This window comes from Bombina bombina, chromosome 6 (assembly GCF_027579735.1).
Source record: "Bombina bombina isolate aBomBom1 chromosome 6, aBomBom1.pri, whole genome shotgun sequence".
In the NCBI taxonomy this organism is placed as follows: domain Eukaryota; kingdom Metazoa; phylum Chordata; class Amphibia; order Anura; family Bombinatoridae; genus Bombina; species Bombina bombina.
Window position 1 is genome coordinate 955,987,102 of NC_069504.1, and position 23,420 is coordinate 956,010,521.

The 23,420-nt window shown below is 34.1% G+C and overlaps 1 protein-coding gene across 1 annotated transcript in view; it reads left to right on the forward strand.

The window, feature by feature from the left end:
• Positions 1-23,420, forward strand: part of LOC128664795 (uncharacterized) — a 59,970-nt gene that overhangs the window by 13,101 nt on the left and 23,449 nt on the right. The window contains exons 5-10 of the mRNA XM_053719598.1: positions 3,030-5,395; positions 5,465-5,489; positions 11,770-14,135; positions 15,497-15,536; positions 16,396-17,167; positions 20,323-22,687. Of these exons, the coding sequence (XP_053575573.1) occupies positions 3,030-5,395; positions 5,465-5,489; positions 11,770-14,135; positions 15,497-15,536; positions 16,396-17,167; positions 20,323-22,687 (7,934 nt within the window). The remainder of the gene's footprint in view (positions 1-3,029; positions 5,396-5,464; positions 5,490-11,769; positions 14,136-15,496; positions 15,537-16,395; positions 17,168-20,322; positions 22,688-23,420) is intronic.

Genomic DNA, 23,420 nt, shown 5'->3' on the forward strand with positions numbered 1-23,420 from the left:
TTATAACCATTAAAATTAACCATTTTGGAAGAGTATTTCTCGAGTTTTGTGATAGTTATTATTGTTTTTGATGTTGCTAGTGCTTCTTGTTTGATTGTATGTATTGAGAATCTTATAAAACTATATAAATATATGGCCAGAAAAACCACTAATGACATGCTGGAAAAGATAGATGAATTAATGCTCCATTCATTTTACACAGGATTTTGCTTTAAGATCCATCAGGAACCTCATAAGTGTCTTTGAATCTAGTCCATTGTCTCATGGCTAGTTTCATTAAAAGTGTCCTGGTATGAGCCATTGTAACCCGTAAATGAATAGTGAGTAAAATTATTAAAATTATAGCTTCTCATTAAATATTATGTTTATTTAGAGTCCCTTACTTTTATCAAATACCAACATGTAATTACAAAAGTTACTGAATTTTATCTATCTTTCACTTTCTATGTCTACCTATATGTGTACAAAAAGAAGGAAATTATACCATACAACACTGTGCACTATAAGGTCATGGGATTCTATTCAAAAGGTGATCTTTGTACCTCAAAGAAAATGAGAGAAACCTTATGAGAATATCCCTTTAAGCACAATAGGAAAACTTCTCACATGATTTTGAGCTACTATAGCTCTAAGTGATGTGCTCAGTACAAATGCATCCAAGACTGTATTGGTTGTAGGGGGTTCCAATATTTAATAACAAAAATACAAACATATTAAAAACAAAGATTCTTTAAAAAGCAAAGTCTTTTAAAATAAAAAGGAAATAAATGTCCGTCACTCTGGGGTACCAGTGGCTATCAACAGGCAACACTTTTAGACCTCCTTCCTAGATAGATACCAGAAGGGTCCGGTGCAACTTGGTTTCAATATACCTGCCCCTTCTTGTAACTGTGCCTTACTTATATCAAATATCAACATGTAATTACAAAAGTGACTGAATGTTGGAATAATCAACTAAAAATATCTAGTATCTATCTATCTTTTACTATCTCTGTCTACCTATATGTGCTTGAATATTTTTTAGAAAAGTGTGGTTAATATCTGCTAATTAATGCAATTGAATGAAATAGTTTTTTTATATATATTTTCTACCTAAAAAAGTGTATTGCTTTGTTTATAAATCATTTTATCATTCATATGACAATAATATAAATTTGGATTGATGCAATAAAGTTTTCTTGTCCATGAGAGTAAAGCTCTTTGGACATTGCCAAGTATGTAATATCTATTCATATTTCTTAATGAATCTTCAAAACGCTGCTAAACCTCATGTTCAAGGAGGTTTTCACGTTAATTTAATAAAATAGATATTTAAGTTCTTAGCAAAGAGAAGCCAGATCGTGGTGAAAATGAAAACCTTACAAAAATGTTTATCCTCTAGAATTTTTTAACCTTCATCTTTCATCCTTTAAGGGCAGTTTAAAGCTGATTTGGTTTTATTGTAATGGTGCCTGATTCCACTTTATAATTCAGAGAACCTAGGGCCTGATTTTTTTTAAAACACTTGCCAGCATGGGAAAAAAACATGCATTTTAATAGTGACACAGAAATAAGAGTTTTTCTCTGACTTCCCTTTGACTTTCTCTTGTCTTGTACTTTCCCTTGTCATTACTACAGGAACAATTTAGCATAGCAAAGCTTTGGGATTTACTTATAGCATTTACATTTGCCCTACACACACTATTAAAAACAAAGCATAAACCTGAATGCCAAAGCAAAATACACCCTCACTATGAGTTTTAATAATCTACTAATTAAAATAAGTTACATTTCCTAGGCTATAAATTCATATTTTCTTTTATAATACTGTATGCTGGAAAATGTATTTAAATTATCAAAATTAAATACAGGTTATAAAAATGCTTAAACTCACATTTCACTTACTGCTAAAGTGCAAATCAGTATTTTTGCTTTCTAATCCTGAAATGCAGTGAGTGTCGCTAAGCAAGCTTCAGAGCTTTAAGTAAATCCGCAAAGCACCTAGCAGACTTGACAAGTTTTACTGTACAGCTTGTTTTTGAGTATACGGGGTCTATTTATGAAGCAGCGGATGCTGCCTCAGACCCAATCAGCTTCAGTTCCGTCTGAAGCGGAAGTTAGGAAGCAGCGGTCCTGAGACCGCTGCTCCTTAACTCATCTGCCACCTCTTATTGACACCCCTGTTAGCGACCTATTGTCCATGAATCTGCAGGGGGTGGTATTTCACCAGCAGTTCATAAGAACTACTGGTGCAATGATAAATGCCAACAGCATATGCTGTCGGCATTTATCGATGTGCGGCAGACATGATCCGCTATATCGGATCATGCCCATCCGCACATTAATAAATGGACCCCTAAATCTGAACAATCATGAAGATTCATCTTTATTTATTTGAGAATTTATTTTTAAAACATTGTGCTTATATATTTAAATATATGCTGATTTAAAATGTTCTATTTTTAAACCCAGTTAACTCACTAATTAGATGGATAGCTTATTATGCTTTAGAGTTGAATCTAAATATTTTGCTACAAGGATGCATGTCAACACTATCACAAATGCCATCTTGATATTCCTTCAGAAGCAATATGCTTTCAGTATACTTTGCTATAATCCTTGTAAACATATGCATTCACAAAATTTGATAAATTCCATATTGTTCTTGGAATTCTTTATATTATTTATTTCACCCATCTTTATTCTTGAATAATGTTCATTTTAAGATAATAATATTACATTGTTTTTATATATTTTAATATATATAAATAACCTTATCACAAAAACAATTAAACAGAGATAATCTTCTTGCATCAATATAGTATTCGAAAATCGAAAGAGTTATCTCATGTTCAACCGCTTGGTGTCACTGTTGGCTAACTTTATGCTTTAAGATCAAGCAATTGATTTTCTCCATTGACTGGCTGCGTATCATCTGCCGTTCTATTAAGAATCTCTCTGCATATTTTTTTAAATCTTAACCTGGAATTTGTTTATTCTGAATGCATTTTTCTACACATAACATTATTATCAATATCATCTAATTTAAGAAATGCTGGTAAAATATTACCAAGGAAGATGCTGGCTGGTTCATTTCTTCTTGCTGCAAATATCCTGGGATCTTTTTGTGTGTCAGCTCCATTATATCATTCCTGAGGAATCTAAACACGGCACATTTGTTGGAAGAATAGCTCAGGATTTGGGTCTGCAGATGAGTGAAATTAATTCAAGAATGCTAAGGATTGTCTCTAGAGATGAGAAGCAATATTTCCAGGTAAATTTGCAAAATGGGATTTTATTTGTTAGGGATATTATAGACAGGGAAGAAATATGTCTAGATATGCCTGTTTGTATTATATCCCTACAAGTAATTGTTGACAAACCTGTTCAAATGTATCGGGTAGATGTGGAGATTGAAGACATTAATGATAATTATCCAGTTTTCTTTGCAAATGAATACTTTGTTTCAATATTAGAGTCAAGGCTTCCAGGATCTCGATTTCCACTAGAGGGTGCTGTTGATGCTGATATTGGAACTAATTCTGTTACAAATTATGAGCTTAGTACAAATGATTATTTTATATTAGAATTTACAAAATATATACACCAAATAAGAACACTTGAGCTTGTGCTAAAGAAACCATTAGACAGAGAGAAAAAAGCATTTCATAATCTTACTCTTATGGCTTTTGATGGAGGAAAACCAAAGTTAAGTGGCACCACTCAACTTCTGATCAGTGTGGAAGACACCAACGATAATGTCCCAACATTTGACCAACCATTTTACCAATGCAGTGTGGTGGAAAATGCTCCTATAGGAACATTTGTTTACAAACTGAAAGCAATAGATCTTGATGAGGGCAAAAATGGGGAAATATCATATGATTTTAGCAAACTAGTTCCAGAACAGGTGAGAAAAATATTTAGCTTAGACAAGCACACTGGTGAAATTACAGTAAAGGGTGAAGTGGACTTTGAATTAAAGACAATGTATGAAATTCATATTGATGCAGTTGATAATGGTGACCGCTCCCAGGTTGGACACTGCAAAGTTTTAGTTAGCATTACAGATGTAAATGACAACCCTCCTGAGCTGACCATTACATCACTTTCTGTCCCTATTCCTGAGGATGCCCCACAAGGCACCACTGTTGCAATTATTAGTGTATATGACAGAGATTCAGGTGCAAATGGAAGAATTAACTGTTATATCTCTGAACCCAAGACATTCAAAATAATTCCAGCGTTTGCTGGGGACTTTTCATTAACTGTGGATGCACCGTTAGACCGAGAGGCCAAATCTGAATATGAGTTAATAATTACAGCAAAAGATGAAGGATCTCCATCTCTTTATACTTTTAAAACAATTAAAGTTAATATAAGTGATGTAAATGACAATGCCCCTCAATTTCTGCAATCTGACCACACAATATTTCTAAAAGAGAACAACCCTCCTGGGTCTCATATCTACACTGTTTCAGCATTAGACCTGGACATTAACCAGAACTCCTTCATCACCTACTCTGTTAGTGAAAGTACAATCAATGGGATCCCCTTATCTTCATTTATTTCTATTAATCCAGAAAATGGCAAACTGTTTGCTTTACTTTCATTTGATCATGAGCAACTTAACTATTTTCAGTGTGAAGTTAAAGCCACCGATGCAGGGCTTCCTCCCCTTAGCAGTTATCTAACTGTACATATTTTTATTGAAGATGTTAATGATAATGCTCCTTATTTTTCTCCACTTTCATCTCTTAGTGGCTCTACAGAAATAATTAAATCTTTAAAATCAGGGAAAGCAGGTTCCTTGGTCTCAAAGATTACAGCAGTTGATTTGGATTCTGGATACAATGCTTGGATATCTTATGAATTTAAGAAAACTTTAGTAAATTTACCATTTCAAATTTCTCAGAAGACTGGGGAAATAAGGTTAATACGGTCCATTACGGAATCAGATGGTGATGAATTTAGACTTGTAATGGTGGCTCAGGATCATGGAGAACCTTCAATGTCTACGACAATGCCCATCATAATTTCTTTGGTGGATTCAGAAGAAAACCTCAAAGTAGAAAATCATTATTCAGATGAAAAAGAAGATGATTACACCAATGCAAATGTTTTTCTGGTTATAGCCATCTGCTCAATCTCAAGTATCTTCCTTATAACTTTAATTGTATTTACAATTTTACGATGGCAGAAATATAGGGATGAGGTAAATGAACTCAAAGAGAGCTACAAAGTATGCTCAAACACAGTTGGGAGTTGGATTTATTCTCAGCAAAGTCAATATAAATTATACTTAAATTCTCTTCAAAGGAATGACTTGATTGTGTTTACTCCAAATTGTTCACAGTCATCAGAGAATGAAAGGAACTCAAATGAACCAGGAATAGAAGCCAACTCTTCTTTCCAGGTGAGATAATATTATATCAGATCTATATAATTATTATGTGTATAAAGTATATTATATGTTTTTTTATAGCTAAACTCAGAAGAGGTAAATTGGGGTAATTTTAAAAAGATTGAGAATTTTCTTTCAAATTTTTTAGTTTAGAATTTTTATGAAATGTGTTTTAAAAAGATTTCCATCTGGAATATAATCTTTATGTTTAATGTAAGAAAAAAAAGTTAACAGGTGAACAATGTCTTAATGTACAAAATAAGTAATTATAAATAATTTATAGTGCAACACGGAAAGGCCATCTCCACACGCGTACTATTAAAAGATATATGCTTTATTTCTTTCATAGTTAAAAATACATACAGACATGGGGTTCTCCAATAAAGCAAGTCTATAAGTAAGCGCCACTAGAGGGCGCAAAATGCATCAGACGTTGCTTTTTTGGAGAACCCCATGTCTGTATGTATTTTATAACTGTGGAAGAAATAAAGAATATATCTTTTAATAGTACACGTATGGAGATGGCCTTTCTGTGTTGCACTGTATACTTGGTGGTTGGATTTGTCACTTGTAACTATTCACAGGCATCACAGATATGCATTCAAAAGCTTACAGAATAACCGTATAAAAAAAATAATAATCTGTAAAATAGTTTACTAACATATGCACAAAAGAAAACATGAAAACTGGATCTGATGATCAAAAAACACTGGCATTTAAAGGAATCATCCAAAATCTTTGGGGGGGGGGGGGTTGAGCATTTTATTGCAATGGATGTGTCTCTCCTACACATCTAAAACTGTGCATACCAAAATAAACAACCGAACAGAGAGCTTTAGATCAACGTGTCCTCAAGAAAAGGAATATAAAAGCAAGACAACCTCATCAGCATTGAAATAGAGAAACATGACTGTGAGATGTGATACTTCACAGGGGCAAGGGCGTTTTTCACAAACCAATATTGCATTTCTTGACTTGGATATATCTCTAGGAGCCAGCGGTTTTGAAATGAAAACATACAATAAATATAACTATATCGATATGGATAGTTGCCATCCTAAAATTTGAAAATCTAACATACCAGTAGCCCAATGTCTAAGAGTGAGAAGGAATTGTACACAAATAGAAGATTTTGAGACTCAGGTCTCTATACCAGAGATTTAGTGAGAGGAGATATAAGGATCAAGACATAGCCAAGGTAGTAGAGAGAGCCAGAAATACAGAAAAAACAGAATTACTAGAGTATAAAACCAGTTAATACAAATGCCTTAGACATACCTTTTATAACTAACTATAGTAGTGATCATGGAGTAATTAAAAATATTATTCAGAAACACTGGCATCTGTTAAAAAATTACTGCGTAATAGGTGACCGAGTACGAACTTACCCAAAAAATGTATATAGAAATGGGAAAAATCTAATGTCCCTTCTAGCCCCAAGTAAATTCAAAGGAGCTAAGAGAGAAGGAAAAGATATAGACCTGTATGGTCATGACATAAAGGGATATTTTCCGTGCTTTACTTGTAGGGACTGTAGATACAGAACTAAGAAAAAGGAAATAACATTGCCAAAACTAGATAAGCCTTTTATTATCAAAGACACTTTAAGATGTAGTCAAAAAGGTGTGATATATATGTTACAGTGTTCGTGCAATTTGATTTATATTGAAGAAACTACCAGGATGTTACACGACAGAATCAGAGAACACCTGTGTAATATTGATAATGGGAGTTTGGATAAACACCTGTATAAACACTTTAGGGAAGTGCATAAAAATAATCTGAAGGATCGGAAATATTGGGGCATCTGTAGAGTTCACCCCGATAGGAGAGGGGGCAATTTTGAGAATAAACTTCTATTAAAAGAAGCAGAACTAATATATCATTTTGACTCCCTGATTCCTAAGGGATTGAATTCAAAATTAGATATCTCGCCTTTCTTAGATAACTAGAAGGGGGTTATGGGTATGTAAATATTGCACTTAATATGCACTGAAGGCAAATAGGTTATATGGTATGTAGTTTAGATATATGTAAAAGCCTAGTATGATGGAATATACCTGCTTGGCAATACCACCTTTTTTCTGTAGTTAGGGAATCTATTTTTGAAATATTACCTGCCTAAGAATCCCAGCTTTACTGTAGATAGGGAATACATTATTGAAGATCACTATTATTTTATTTTCTCCAATGATATGTTGTTGGCATCAGCTGATCGTTACCTCAAAATCACCCTAATTATGGAAACATATACATATCAATAAGTGGAGCATCTTAAGCATTTTAAATAATCAGCACAGAGTGGACAGGCACAGAGTGGACAGGCTACACCGCTTTAAATTTCCTTGAAAAAATTCCAACCAAGGAGGAGGAAAGGAGGCCTTTATATACAGCTGTTTTAATTAGTACCCACTATCTTGATAAAGTCCGTGGTCAGGTGAAACTCGTAGTGGAGTAACATACAACATTTGGCACTAGAGGATTATAACTGCAGTTATCTCACACCAAGAGCCGCTAATTACTGTATCAGACATACGGCCTAATCTATTCTGGCAGGACACCAAGCCTATGTGATTGCGGACTTCCGTCAATGGCCACAAACTCTGAGGCTAAACGGAATATAGGCATTTGGAGCAGTGACTGGCTGAATAGAGATCCTCGGATACAGAGGTGGATCATAGAACTTGGCCTCAGATTTATAAGAGGTTAGTCCTGATATCCGCATCTCTGAACTGCTCTTTTATGACAGAGGATATAGAGTTTTGAGACTTGCTTCTCCTATATTCTGGATATCAGGTCACAGTAAGAAGTGTTATATTGACTATGAGTACATGTACCCGGATCATTATAAAGGAGTAACGGAGCGCCGATCTGATTCACTGTGTATCTCCGTATCTGAACTGTAATATATCCAGAGATCAGTGTATTATATATTTTGTTAACCAATGTTGGGGATTTTATGTTGTTTTAGCATTCCTACCTTTTTTAATTAGAAGTGGTATTCCTATATCTATTCAGTGGCTTTGGGAGACGTCCCAATTATTTCTTCACTTATTGTGTTGCATCATGAAATAATTTTTTCTGAACATTTATATTAAATTTGTATGTTTTTACTACCCGGTTTTATAAATACTTCCAACTTTAAGCACCTTCTTTATCTGCTATAATCCTAACGTAACCACTATTTCTACCTGGGTGGAGGTAGTTGTTTTAAGGAAGGCTGTGAAGTTATAAGCCTTGCACAGTTTTCCTTATTCTGTATCCAGGTTTTTTTTATAAATTCCACATGCAGGACCAAGGTGAAGATGAAAAATCCTGATCACAACTCTAGAATGCAGCCATGGCCAAATCCTAAAGATACCTTTCATTTTAACGAGATTACTTTACTATAACAAAACACACATACATATTTTACAATTGCTAGCAATTCTCATTTTATGTACAGGATATTTTGTATTGGGAACCTCATGCAACTTAAATATAGGTGAAGTGATGCTTAATGAATTTTCAACAAGATCTTGCCTTTACAAGCGTCTATGGAGGAAGGCCCTTTCTCATGACTGGTTTACTTAAAACTTTAAGGTTCTAAACTATTGTGACCGATAATTTAATTATGTGCAATCTTGTTAAATTATTTATCATCTATCTATCTATCTATCTATCTATCTATCTATCTATCTATATATCTATCATCTATCTATCATCTAAATCTCTCTTGTAGTCTATATTTGTGAGTGCTAAGCTTGTTACTCACTATCACTATTACTCTAAGAACCAAAAAAGAACAAAAAAGCTGCTAAACCTCATGGTCATAGAAAGTTGCAAGCACATTTAAAAACAAATAATAATTATTTTATTACTATGCTAAGAGGAGATACTGAGAATATCACACATTTCTTTTTGACATCCCGATACATTTTGTTTTATGATTTAAAAATAAAAACATTACTGTTTTAGCTTCACCCTCTAAGGACAGTGTACAGTTGGCTGGGGGCTTTATTGTAAAAGAGCCTGGTACCATTTTAAAAATTAATTTAGAAGATTCAGTGACTAAAATAAAATCACATATATTTTTAAAATATTATATTATTTTTTACTTTAAAATCTCTGTAAACGTTTCTTTGTAACAGCTTTTTAATAGTGACACAGAAATAAGAGATTTTAATAGGAAAAAACAGTCATTTTTTTCCTTCCTCTTTATCTTGCATATTACAGCTCCTTTCCACCCCTGCATATTACAGCTCCTTTCCATCCCAATTTAACATAGTGAAACTTAAGAATTACTCTGTAGCATTTTATATTGTGTCTTGCAAATAGTATTAAAACATAACAACAAAACCTGAACTCTAAAGTGAATTATAGTCTCAATACATGTTAAAGGGACAGTCTAGTCAAAATTAAACTTTCATTATTCAGATAGGGCATGCAATTTTAAACAACTTTCCAATTTACTTTTATCCTAACATTTGCTTTGTTCTCTTGGTATTCTTTGTTGAAAGTTAAACCTAGATAGGCTCATATGCTAATTTCTAAGCCCTTCAAGAAGACCTCTATTCTCTGTGCATTTTGACTGTTTTTCACAGCTAGATAGCTCTAGTTCATGTGTGCCATATAGATAACACTGTGCTCACTCCCATGGAGTTATTTATGAGACAGCACTGATTGGCTGAAATGCATGTCTGTCAAAAGAACTGAAATAAGAAGCAGTTTGCAGAGGCTTAAATACAAGGTAATCACTGATGTAAGAAGTATATTAAGATAACCTTGTTGGTTATGCAAAACTGGAAATTTGGCAATAAAGGATTATCTATATTTTTAAACAATAAAAATTTGAGTAGACAGTCCCTTTAAATATAAAGTGATATTTACAAAAATTCACTGTAAACAATACATTTTATATTTATCTTATAATACTGTATGCTAGAAAGATAATTGAAATATTCAAAAATAAATACAAGGAAAAAAACTATTAAAACTTGCATTTTATTTTCTATCAAATCAGTATTATTGGCTTCTAATCCTTGAAAAGCAGTGAGTGTTGCTAATCAAACTACAGAGATTTTAATAATTTTTTCTTTCTTTATAAAATCCACAAAGCACCTCACAAATCATGTTGTAGCTGCTTGTTTTTGAGTATAAATCAAAGCCATCATCAATACTCATCTTTGTTTGATAACCATAATATATGAAATCATTTTTTTTTTTCAAAATATTGTGCTGATATATTAAAGGGCCATGATACCCAAATGTTGAAACACTTGAAAGTGATGCAGCATAGCTGTAAAAAGCTGACTAGAAAATATCACCTAAACATCTCTATGTAAAAAAGAAAGATATTTTACCTCAAAAGTTCCTCAGTAGCCACATCCCATTGTAAAGGACTTCTAAGCAGCAAATCAGTATGTCTGTCCCGGGACAGCTAAGGGAGTGAGCTTTTGTGCACATTCATGTTATTTCCCTATTCAGTTTAAGGAAGTTTACTATGAAATCTCATGAGAGTTAAGTCAAATCTCATGAGATCACAGTAAAAGAGTTCATGACCTTAGCACTGTTGATGCTGATTGCCTGCTGTTCATTTCTTCTTTTTTTTTTTTCTTTACCTTCAGCTGGGCAGCAGCTGAGTATAACTTTTTACACAGAACTTACTCTGCTGAGCTGAGGAAGTTGTGAGGTAAAATATCTTCATTTTTTACATAGAGATGCTCAGGTGATATTTTCCTGTCAGCTTTTTACAGTTATACTGCATCAGTTAAAAGTGATTTAGCATTTGAGTATTATGTCCCTTTAAATAATTGCTGATTTTTAAATATTCAGTTTTTAAACCCAAAAATATAATTTATTTGTTGGCTTATTTATCATATTTATAATTTAGAATTATCTAAATATATTTCTACAATTATAAATATAAATGGATGCATCTCACCACTGTCAAAAACACCATGTTTATATTCCTCCAGAAGCAATATACTGTCAACATTAGTTGCTTTAATTATTGTAAAAATTTACATTCCTAAAACCTGATAAAGTTTATATTGTTCTGACAATTCTTTAATCTACATCTTTAACAAATCTCTGTTATTGGCTTATGTTCATTTTAAGCTAAAAATATAATCTTATTTTATAACGTTTTATCATTTTTGTTTAGTAAAAAATATATATACAGTAGATAAGTTTGTAGTTACATGTTTTACCTCTTGGTGTCACTGTTGGCTAATTTTATACTTTTATGACACGGAATAGATTTTTTCCCATTGACTTTGGCTCTGCATCGTCTGCTGCTGTATTAAGAATCTGTATGCATATTTTTCAAATCTTAACCTGGAATTCTTTACATTCTGAATGTCTTTTTCTACATCTAAATTATTACCAATATCATCTAGTCTAAGAAATGCTGGTAAAGGATTGCCAAGGAAGATGCTGGCTGGTTCATTTCTTCCTGCTGCATATTTCCTGGGATCTTGTTGTGAGTCAGCTCCATTATATCATCCCTGAAGAATCCAAGCACGGGACATTTGTTGGAAGATTAGCTCAGGATCTGGGTTTGCAGATGAGTGAAATTAATTCCAGAATGCTAAGGATTGTCTCTAGAGATGAGAAGCAATATTTTCAGGTAAATTTGCAAAATGGAATTTTATTTGTTACAGATATCATAGATAGGGAAGATATATGTCCAGATATACCAATCTGTGTTATATCTCTACAAGTCATTGTTGATAAACCTGTGCAAATGTACCAGGTAGATGTGGAGATTGAAGACATTAATGATAACTATCCACTTTTCTTTGCAAATAAGTACATTGTTTCAGTATCAGAATCAAGGCTTCCAGGATATCGTCTTCCACTAGAGGGTGCAGTTGATGCTGATATTGGTACTAATTCTGTTACAAACTATGAGCTCAGTACAAATGAATATTTTATATTAGAATTTACAAAATATATTCATCAAATACGAACACTTGAACTGGTGATCAAGAAATCACTAGACAGAGAAAAAAAATCATTTCACAATTTGACTCTTATGGCTTTTGATGGGGGAAAACCAAAGTTAAGTGGCACCACTCAACTTCTGATTAATGTGGAAGACACCAATGATAATGCTCCAACATTTGACCAACCATTTTACCAATGCAGTGTGCTGGAAAATGCTCCTATTGGAACTTTTGTGTATAAATTGAATGCAATAGATCTGGATGAAGGCAAACATGGGGAAATATCATATGATTTCAGCAAACTGGTTCCAGAACAGGTGAAAGCAATCTTTAGCTTAGACAAGCACACTGGTGAAATTACAGTAAAGGGAGAAGTGGACTTTGAAACAAGAAATATGTATGAAATTCAGATTGATGCAGTTGATAATGGGGAACACTCATTGGTTGGTCACTGCAAAGTTTTAGTTAGCATCACAGATGTCAATGACAACCCCCCTGAGCTGACCATTACATCACTTTCTGTCCCAGTTCCTGAGGATGCACCACAAGGCACTACGGTTGCAATCATTAGTGTACATGATAGAGATTCAGGAGCAAATGGAAGAATTAACTGCTATGTCTCTGATCCCAAGACATTCAAAATTATTCCTGCATTTACTGGGATATTTTCTTTAACAGTAGATGCACCATTAGATAGAGAAACCATATCTGAATATGAAGTAATAATTACTGCAAAGGATGAAGGATCACCAGCTCTCTCTGTTTCCAAAACAATTAAAGTTGATATAAGTGATGTGAATGACAATGCTCCTGCATTTCTGCAAACTGTTAACAAAATATTTATCAAAGAGAACAACCCACCAGGCTCCCATATATACAGTGTGTCAGCATCAGACCCGGACATCAACCAGAATTCTTTCATCACATACTCTATTAGTGAAAGTGCAGTTAATGGGGTCCCCTTATCTTCATTTATTTCCATTAATCCAGAAAATGGCAACTTGTTTGCTTTACTTTCATTTGACCATGAGCAACTTAACTATTTTCAATGTGAAGTTAAAGCCACTGATGCAGGTTTGCCTCCCCTTAGCAGTTATCTTACTCTGCATATTTTTATTTTAGATGTTAATGATAATGCCCCTTATTTTTCTCCATTTTCTTCTCTTCGTGAGTCTACAGAAATTATTAAATCTTTAAAATCAGCACAAATAGGTTCCTTGGTGACAAAGGTTACAGCAATTGATTTGGATTCTGGATATAATGCTTGGATTTCTTATGAATTTAAGAAATCTTTAACAAGTTTGCCATTTAAAATTTCTCAGAAGACTGGGGAAATTAGGTTAACAAGATCCATTATTGAATCAGACGGTGAGGAATTTAGATTAGTAGTGGTTGCTCAGGATCATGGAGAACCTGCAATGTCCACAGTGATGCCCATCATCATTTCTTTGGTAGACTCAGAAGATGATCTCAAAGTAGATAATCAGTATGCAAATGAAAAAGAAGATGATTTCACCAATGCAAATGTGTATCTGGTTATAGGCATTTGCTCGATCTCAAGTATCTTCCTTATTACGTTAATTGCATTTACAGTTTTACGGTGGCAAATATATAGGGATGAGGTCAATGAACTGAGGGAGAACTACAAAGTCTGCTCAAACACCGTTGGCAGTTGGATTTATTCCCAGCAAAGTCAGTATAAGTTATACTTAAATTCTTTGCAAAGGAACGATTTGATTGTGTTTACACCAAATTCTTCTCAGCCATTAGAGAATGAAGGAAACTCAACTGGGCCAGGAAATGTAGCTAACTCTTCTTGCCAGGTGAGAGAAATATATCTTGAATATATATACAGTATATATGAGGAATATACACTATTTCTGTCTGAATTGATTATTTTAGGGTTTTTTAATTGCATATTAATAATTTATGAAGTATTTGTGTCCATACTTCTAAGAAAAATTATAAAGGCTACATTCATTATTTTTTATATTATTTATATATATATATATATATATATATATATATATATATATATATATATTTGTATAGTTTTCTGTACTCTATGCTAGTCGTTTATAAAGATCCATGTAGACTATGTTCCCAGACAGGGAGCCTTTGTGAATGCATTCAGGGTCTCCGGAGCAGCATATACTTCTGGAATGATTGCAAGACCAAACATTGCATAATCAAACACTTGTGCAGCCCCACACCCTTCTCTTGTGCAAGCAATTATGCAAGGCCAATGTTTGTCAGTCATTACATACAAAGGAATCTGGGATGTTTGAAACTGGAGTTTCATAACTTTCAGTTGCAGGCTTGCGTGAGTGAGCTTGCACCTCATTGGCCCTGCAGCTACTTATGCAGCTTCATAAATGGGGGACATATGTATTAATAATAGACCAAACTATATCCCATGAGATGATCACATTTGACTACCCAACAATTCAGTCCTTCAACTTTATAATGATTAAATAAATAAATAAATAAAAAAGGAAAAACAGGGTACATAGGATACCTTTGTCCACTGGATGGTTTATTCTGGGTAATTAATGGTTTATTGCAGTTGATGGAAGATGAATGTATTTAATCTATTTTTTTATAATTAATCAGTGCATTGTGAAAATAAATGTGTTTAAATAATGTAAAACTGTAATTTTGTTAGCTAAATTTGCATTGTTCTGCAGTCCTTCGACAGTACCCTTTAAAAGCCTCTTGATAATTGTTTATTTTATCTCCTTTGTTGTGGCCAATTAAGGGCATCTATAAATGAGCTCCTGCATATATCAAGCAAACACTGTGCAGCATGTAGGAGAGCCAGGGTTCTGAAATATGCAAAATGCTCTCCAGGGTGTTTAAGGCAGTGGAAAAACTAAAATTTTCAGATTTAAATTACGGGAAAGGCAGTTTAAATAAATAATGAATGTGCATTGTAATTTTCTTTTACTGTTCTTTCATTATTGGCATGTACATTTGGATCCAGACACAGCAAAAGATCACTATTTTCTCTGTATTCTTTGCATTTGTTTAAAAATATAAAATAAGGGTTCCTTTAATGAATAGGCAAATAAATTAACGTATGCAACACAAATGTAGTTGATTTGTTCTCTGCCATTAAAACACAACTTTCCATTTTATTTCTGTTTTCAAATTTGTTTTATTTTCTTGGTATCCTTTGTTGAAGGAGCATCATTGCACTACAGGAAGCTCATTTATCTTATTGGGTGAGACAGTGACAAGAGTCATATATGTGGAGCCAACAATCACCAACTAGTTCCTAAAAGTGCATTGCTGCTCCTGAGCCTACCTATATATGCTTTTCAACAAAGGACACCAAGAGAATGCAGCTAAGTAGATAATAGAAGTAAAATGGAAAGTTGCTTAAAATTGCATGCTCTTTCAGAATCATGAAAAAAAAAATCAGGTTTCATGTTCCTTTGGTAGAGTGCCTAAATAATGTATGATTATTATGTGCATAGACAAAAACATATATTAGAAAAATTCTTTGTCACACACACACACACACAAATATTCTTTTTGTCCTATATTCGTCCATAGGGGCATTCAGAATTTGTTAACATACATCTGTTTACCACTATTTCCTAAGGGGGTGGCTTCAGGCTGCCCAGAGGCTGGGCAGCAGCTTAAACTTATATAAAGTTTAAGTAGTAGTTAGTGCTACTGCTACAAGCCAGAAGAAGCACAAAAAGATTGTATTTAAAATGTATTTTTTAAATTTAAATGGGATCAGTATTATGAGGAACAAAAGTGAAAATACTTAATGGCTGATATAGCAATCAATCAGCTGACAATAGCATTGTTGGATTGTTTTTAAACAGTGTAAAACTTTAAATTTAAAGCCTTTTCTTTCCCAATGAAAAGCCATTCCTGGGAGCAAGCTCTGATACTGAATGGTCGCACATCAGTGTAGCTCTGACTATGTCTTATAATTAAATCTAATTTCGACCGTTCAGCTTAGCCTAATTTGAACAGGTATCTTTTCTAATGATTCATGGGGCTGGAGTGAATAGTCCGGAACCTAAAAGATGCTAACAAGCAAAGGCAATTCACATTGTTTTGCAGAATTCAGCATTGAGTCTGCCGAAATGCGGCCATTTTCCAGCCCACGTGGAGACAGGAAAGACCGACTGGGTTATAAGAACATATTGGATCTATTATCCACCAAACTTCTGGAGGTTGAACATGAAGTGATCTTAGCACTTACTGGGAGTGCTATCAGTCCTGAACTCGCAACCCAGAGGGGGGAGATGCAGCAGCAAGAACTAGCCGAAAATTCGCCCGGGAAAAGCGAGGGAGTTAAGGCCAATGGACTCCCAGCTGCCCGGGTGGCTGAACTTGCCAGTATTAGGCCTGTTGACTACTCAGAGTGTTTCACCCCTCTAGATGACTCAGCTCCACAAATGGAAAACGGAGAGGAGCGGCCATGTAGCAGGCATCCTAACGGCAACCAGCTATCGCAAATACCTTTCCGGTATAAACTGCCTCACCTATTAGGGGCGACTTTAGACCCGCGGTGGGTCATAATGGTGCGGGAGACTGTTACCTATGATATGCCTGTGGGTAAAGTCGGGAGATGCGATCCTGCTGCTGAGTGCAGCGCGGTCGAGCATGGACCATTCGACACGTTTTGGCCTGTTGATGCGGCCACAGAATCATGCCGGGTGTCAGTCTTAGACGCAGATCTTTTCTCACACAGTATGGCACATGTCCGTTTTTTCTATCTACCCAGGCAAGCATGGATGACCGTGAGTTGCAAATTCCTATACGGAAGAACTTTACAGGTGATGGGACCCTCTCTTCACAATGTCATTAAATATGGCAAGTCTGGAATTGGGTAACAAAGTAACCACTGTCTGCGGGCAGTTTATAGCTGGACCCTACACTCCGGACTGGACTATACCTTTTGATGAGACTTTTTGGACTGGTTGACACCCTCTCCTCCTTTATTGACCCTGTAGGACTTAAACACAATTATATTCCATATGCTTACAATATAAAGTGGATTGTACCTGATTATTAATACTGAATATCCCTGTGTTCTTAACATTTCCTGAGGTGGGGATTAGATAAATAACCTGTGAAGGGTCAGGCCCCCTTAACAACTTATAAACAGGGCGCAATATAGTATATGGACAGAAACCAAGTGTATATTCTTTGATAAGAGTGACCTTAAGTAAAGTGTATGGTGTTTTAGAATTTATATTTAACTGGTCAAACTCCGGTAATTTTCTTTGTTAATGCTGGTTGCAATGTGTTCCATGGCCAGTTTTCACACATTTTTCCCTTTATCACTCTAATCTTAATTGATCCTGAACAGTGATCTATCAGCATGCTGTTGTTTTATACACTATCCTATAGTTCTCATTTAGATCTAATTGTGCCCTGTCCCACCTCCACATCAGCTAGCTCAAATTAGCAATCTGCATTTTAAAATAACTAAATATCTTATGCTATTATGGTTACTGTTTGTTGATCCCTATGGATATCAAAGGCCTAGCTTGGCCTACTTGAGACGCTACACTTTAATATGTAACACTATCATCTTTTTCTATAGCTATATGTGGTTTTTGTTAATGGTTTACAGCATACAGCCCCTTTAACATTATATAGCTCCTTTAACATTATACAGCCCATTTAACATTATGCAGCTCCTTCAGGATAACAGGTGTATATATTACTCCATATTTGCAGATAACCCTAATATCAGTCCTTCACAGGCCTTATGTCTTCTCACTTAGGGTTTGGAAAAGGATGTTTAGCCTGTATGGTATTAAGCAACATCTATGGCCTAGTTTCACAACTGTTTGCCTGAGCTACTCCCTGGACAGTCATTATTAAAGAACAGGAATGTAGCTGTGAGTGTAAAGACAGGGTCAATATACTTATAAACCTCTTCCTACCAGATAGAAGGCAATATGATGACTGTAGTTTAGGATCTAATAGCGACCTTTTATAAGGACATACACAAGTTTTCGCCATAACTTATACACCAACCTTTGGGTATAGGGCCCGTACCCGAGGGATATGGTCCTGAAAGGCACAAGAGCAGTCTATAAACTCACATTTAACCTGGTCCTGATATAACTACATTTATGCTCCCAGTCCATATAAGTGAGAATGTTGATGAAACAGCAGACCCTTTATAACTAGTCATCTTTCCCAAGAGCAAAACTGATAGCCCTTAATTGTTTATGCCTAAGCTCTCATCAACTTACTTAATTAGGTTAGTTGTTAATTTTCTCTCTTCTAGTATGTTTTTATACGACTAGGCTCCGCCCCCCCCCTTTTTTGGAGCTTATTTATTAAGTTAATCCCCTTTTACGGGGACTGGAGAAGTCAGTTTCGTATTTAGATACACTTCTCCTCTTGGTGATCCTGCGGTTCACCATACCTGGTAAAGTATTTAAAACCTCACCTGATTAATACTGATACACTCGGTTCAAACCTATAAGACACCTACTATATTGTCTGAACTGAATAGTTGGTCTTTAGTGTTTTATTCTGATTTTTCTTTGTTCATCTGTTCAATATCTGCTTTTCTCATCATCCTCTAGGTGAAAATTGAAATCCTTATAGGAGATGATTCCTAAACTGATTCTATGAAGTCCCTAGAAAGTTGAGTTAATTGATAGTACTGAAGTATTAGTTTGCCCCTGTGTTTTCAGTCTGTTCACACTATTTAAAAATGAGGTTTATATTCTTATTCAAAATAGTTAAAAATGAGGTTTATGCGGTAGATATTTTATTTCATGCTTGATATGCTTGATTTATATGATCTGTATTCCCAACAACAGCTATATTTACTATGTCATTACAACAATATAATGTTTGCATATATGTACATTTTTTAGTCACCTGCATTGTGACACCTGTTGTATTGCTTAAATCCTCAAAAAAAAAAAAAAAAAAAAGAAAAGCCATTCCTATTGGAAGAAAACCCTTTCCTACATGAACAGATCAACTACATTTTCTAGTTGTGTGCATTCAATCATTTGTTGATTCATTAAAGGGACAGTTTGTTTTTGTGCTTATGGTTGTATGCATTCATTAATTTGTTTATTTTTTAATGGAACAGTTTGTTTTGTGTTTTTCTATGAATGCAAAGAATACAGGAAAATTAGTGAACCCTAATGGACATGACAAATGGTTAGTACTCTGAGTATACACAGGTTTAGTTTTCCACTGCCGGTGTCAGCTTTGAGATCAATGATACCTGCCTCATAATATCATCACTTCTCTGCTTGTACAGCTGATTTTTTACACGACAGTAGTGCATAATTTAAACAGAAAAGTAAAGCTATTTACTGGGTGATCTCGGTAATAGGAAAGTAATAAAACCTATGATTTCCCATATACAGAAAACATAGTATATCTCAACATATGTTTCACTGAGCTTTGCTTTAAAGTGTCCATATATAATAAAATATACATACAATGTCAGGCTATATTTATCTATATATCAGTCTGTTCTCTATCCATCTATCACTCTATATGAGTATTGCAGTGAATTTATATTTCTGTGATAAAGGATTATTTTAGTCTTCAACTGAGACTTGTATTTTCACATAGTTTATAAGGTTTAGAAGTTTTCTAGGGAATTATCTTATATAATAAATATTATTATTAATATTTTTTATAATATGCTTGGTTTATCAAAATACATCCTCCATTCCTAATTGTGAGTAGAAATGTTAATATTTTAACAGAAACATACAGTATCTTAAATCATAAATAAAACAATATTGAAAAAAATTATGATTCATAATGTTTATATCATCTTTTTCAGCTTAAAATTTGTCTGTTGTTGCTCCAGATTGTCACAAGATGGCACTGCATATTAGCTTGTAAAATATGAAGCAAAATAAATTAGACGCACATTGACTTTTCTGTCCTTTCATTGCTCCACATCTTATATAATATATCTTACCTGTGACTTTGGTTGTTATCCATTTCTTCGTGTGTGTGTGTTAAGATGGATTTGATTTTCAGGAACAGCATTCTTCGGTTTTGGGATACCCGCATTATTTTGATTCTTTGCTACTATAATACTGTTGTTGGACAAATTGGATATTCTGTTGTGGAAGAGCTTGAAGAGGGAACAGTAATTGGCAATTTAGCCCATGATCTGCGAGTGGATGTAAGTCATCTTTTCAATCGTAAGTTTCAGATGACTTATGATACCAAGATTCAGTATTTTGATATAGATGCTAAACAGGGAAGTTTGTATATTGCTAACATAATTGATAGAGAAGAATTGTGTGGTAGTAATGTAATATGTGAGATAAAACTTGGACTTATAATAGACAAGCCTCTGGAACTTTACCAAATAGAAATACAAATAGTAGATATAAATGATAACTCACCATTTTTTCCTGAAATGGAAAGTGTCTTAAAAATTGCAGAGTCAACTGCACTTGGTACTAAATTTCCACTAGAGGGTGCTTTTGACCCAGATGTGACCTCTAATACTGTGTGCTTGTATATTATTAGTACAAATGACTTTTTTGGAATTGAAATGAACTCAAGGGATTATGGGAGTAAATCACTAGAGTTGGTTTTAAACAATGCATTGGACCGTGAACAACACACATCTCATGAATTGATTCTTAATGCCTTAGATTGTGGGAGCCCAAAACGATCTGGCACAGCCCATATTTTAATTCTAGTTCAAGATGCCAATGATAACCACCCGACTTTTGAACAACCTGTATATAGTGTGTCTATACCTGAGAATTTACCTTTAGGCAGCTTGATTGTGGTCCTTAATGCAACTGATTTGGATGAAGGTGCAAATGGAGAGATACAATTTACATTTAGCAACATAGTTCCTATAACAACACGAAAGCTATTTGAAATTGATAATGATAACGGAGAGATTAGACTTGTGGGGTTTCTTAATTATGAAGAAAGAACCTCCTATGAGATTCATGTGCAAGCTAAAGACAATGGTCAGCTGTCAATGACTGGATATTGTAAAGTGATTGTGACTGTAACTGATGTAAATGACAATGTCCCAGAGATTAAAATGACATCCCTCTTCAATTCACTCCAAGAGGATTCAGAGCCTGGTTTAGTGATTGCTTTTTTCACAGTTACAGATAGGGATTCTGGACTCAATGGTGAAGTTACTTGTCAAATATTAGACAAGTTACCATTTATATTAGAGTCAAAATTCTCAAATTTCTATTCATTAGTTCTCAAGGAAGCTCTTGACAGGGAAGTAGTTTCACAGTATAAAGTTATAATTTTAGCAAGTGATGCTGGGATTCCTTCCTTATCAGTAACCATAAATGTTAATATTATTGTATCTGATGTAAATGATAACCCACCAATATTCACCAATTCATCATACACTCTTTCTCTGCCAGAGAACATGGTACCAGGAACTCTGATATTTCAAATTTCTGCCTTGGACAAAGACTCTGGGAAGAATTCTCACATTCTGTATTCCATAGTAGAAACATTCTGGAGAGAAATGTCAATTACACATTTTTTTTCTATCCATCCTGATTCAGGCAAAATATTTTCATTTAACCCATTAGATTATGAAAAGATTCAGGTGCTTAATATTCTTGTAAAGGCTAGTGATTATGGATCCCCATCTTTAAGCAATACTGCTAACATAACAATTTTCATAAAAGACCAAAATGATAACTCACCACAGATTTCTTCTTCCTTGCCCAGTCGGGACTTTATAGATAGATCAGCTGAAATAGGGTACATGGTTACAAAGGTTACAGCTATAGATTCAGATTCTGGGTACAACGCCTGGCTCTCCTATGAACTGGTTGAAAGCACAAACGCAACACTTTTTAAAATTGGACTCTACACAGGTGAGATATACGTAGCAAGAAACATTGAAGAGACTGATGAAGAAATCCACAAATTGGTCATTTTGGTAAAAGACCATGGAAACCCTCCAAAATCAACAACTGCAACAGTATCCATCACTATACTGGAGACAAATAGAAAAATACGCGATGATGACCGTAAACTGTTTATCCAGAAGGAAAGTAAAATGATAGACTTTAATTTTTATCTAATACTTTTACTTTCTTTCATATCCAGCATTATATTGTTCATTGCTCTGTTTTACATTGGAGTTAAATATTATAAAGCCTTTGGAAGCAATGACAGTTGGAAAACAACAGAAGATCTTGAGTATGTGAAGAATGACTGGACAATGTCAGCCAGCCAAAAGTGCAATTTACATTTCACTCCCCCCTATGCTAACACATATCCAAAAGATGAAACTGCATCAACAGCCTGTTTCAAAGACTGTGATACAATTGGGATCACTGATGAATGGATGATTTTTAACAATGGGCTTGGAGACCAGAGGCTGGGTAGTCAGGTAAGATTAATGGGCCGATCAATACAGTAAATTTATTGTGTGCTATTTAACAGTTAGTGTATTATTTGTTATTATGATTATTTTTCCTTTTTAACTTTATTGCGACACTATTAAGCATCCCTTAGCTATTTAGATTGGCAAATGATACCTATTGGTTATAATAACGGACATAAAATATATAACTCCCCTTCCTTACATTTTTTTTTTAACATTCTGATAGAAACAAAAAGTCAAATATTTGTGTACTCTCATCTGTAGCTGGGCTTCTGTTCGTTTAAATATTGAATTTGACACTGTAGTTATATAACAGTTTTATGTTTTTAAACACTATTTACCTTTGGTTCAAATATTTGTAAAAAATAAAACTTTGTTAAATAATTACATAGTTCCTATATTTCAGCTTGAGGCAGAAAGTATATTTATTCTTTTTTTTTTTCTAGTATGAATTTCACAAAATAATTTAACTAGCTAAGAAAAAAAAAGATTCAAAGCTTAAATCATAAAGTATTCCAAATAATACAATACAATATATTAAAAACTAAATAAAATGCAATCATGATGATATTTTAATATGTATCAATCATGTAAAATATAGTGTTAATATGTATTATTTGTACACTGTTAGTTCTCATTATTACATTAGCCTGAATAGGCTATTATCTGGTGTATAGATTAGATGGCATCTGATGCTAATTAGAAACATACACAATATTTAGTTATTTTCCCAAATTCA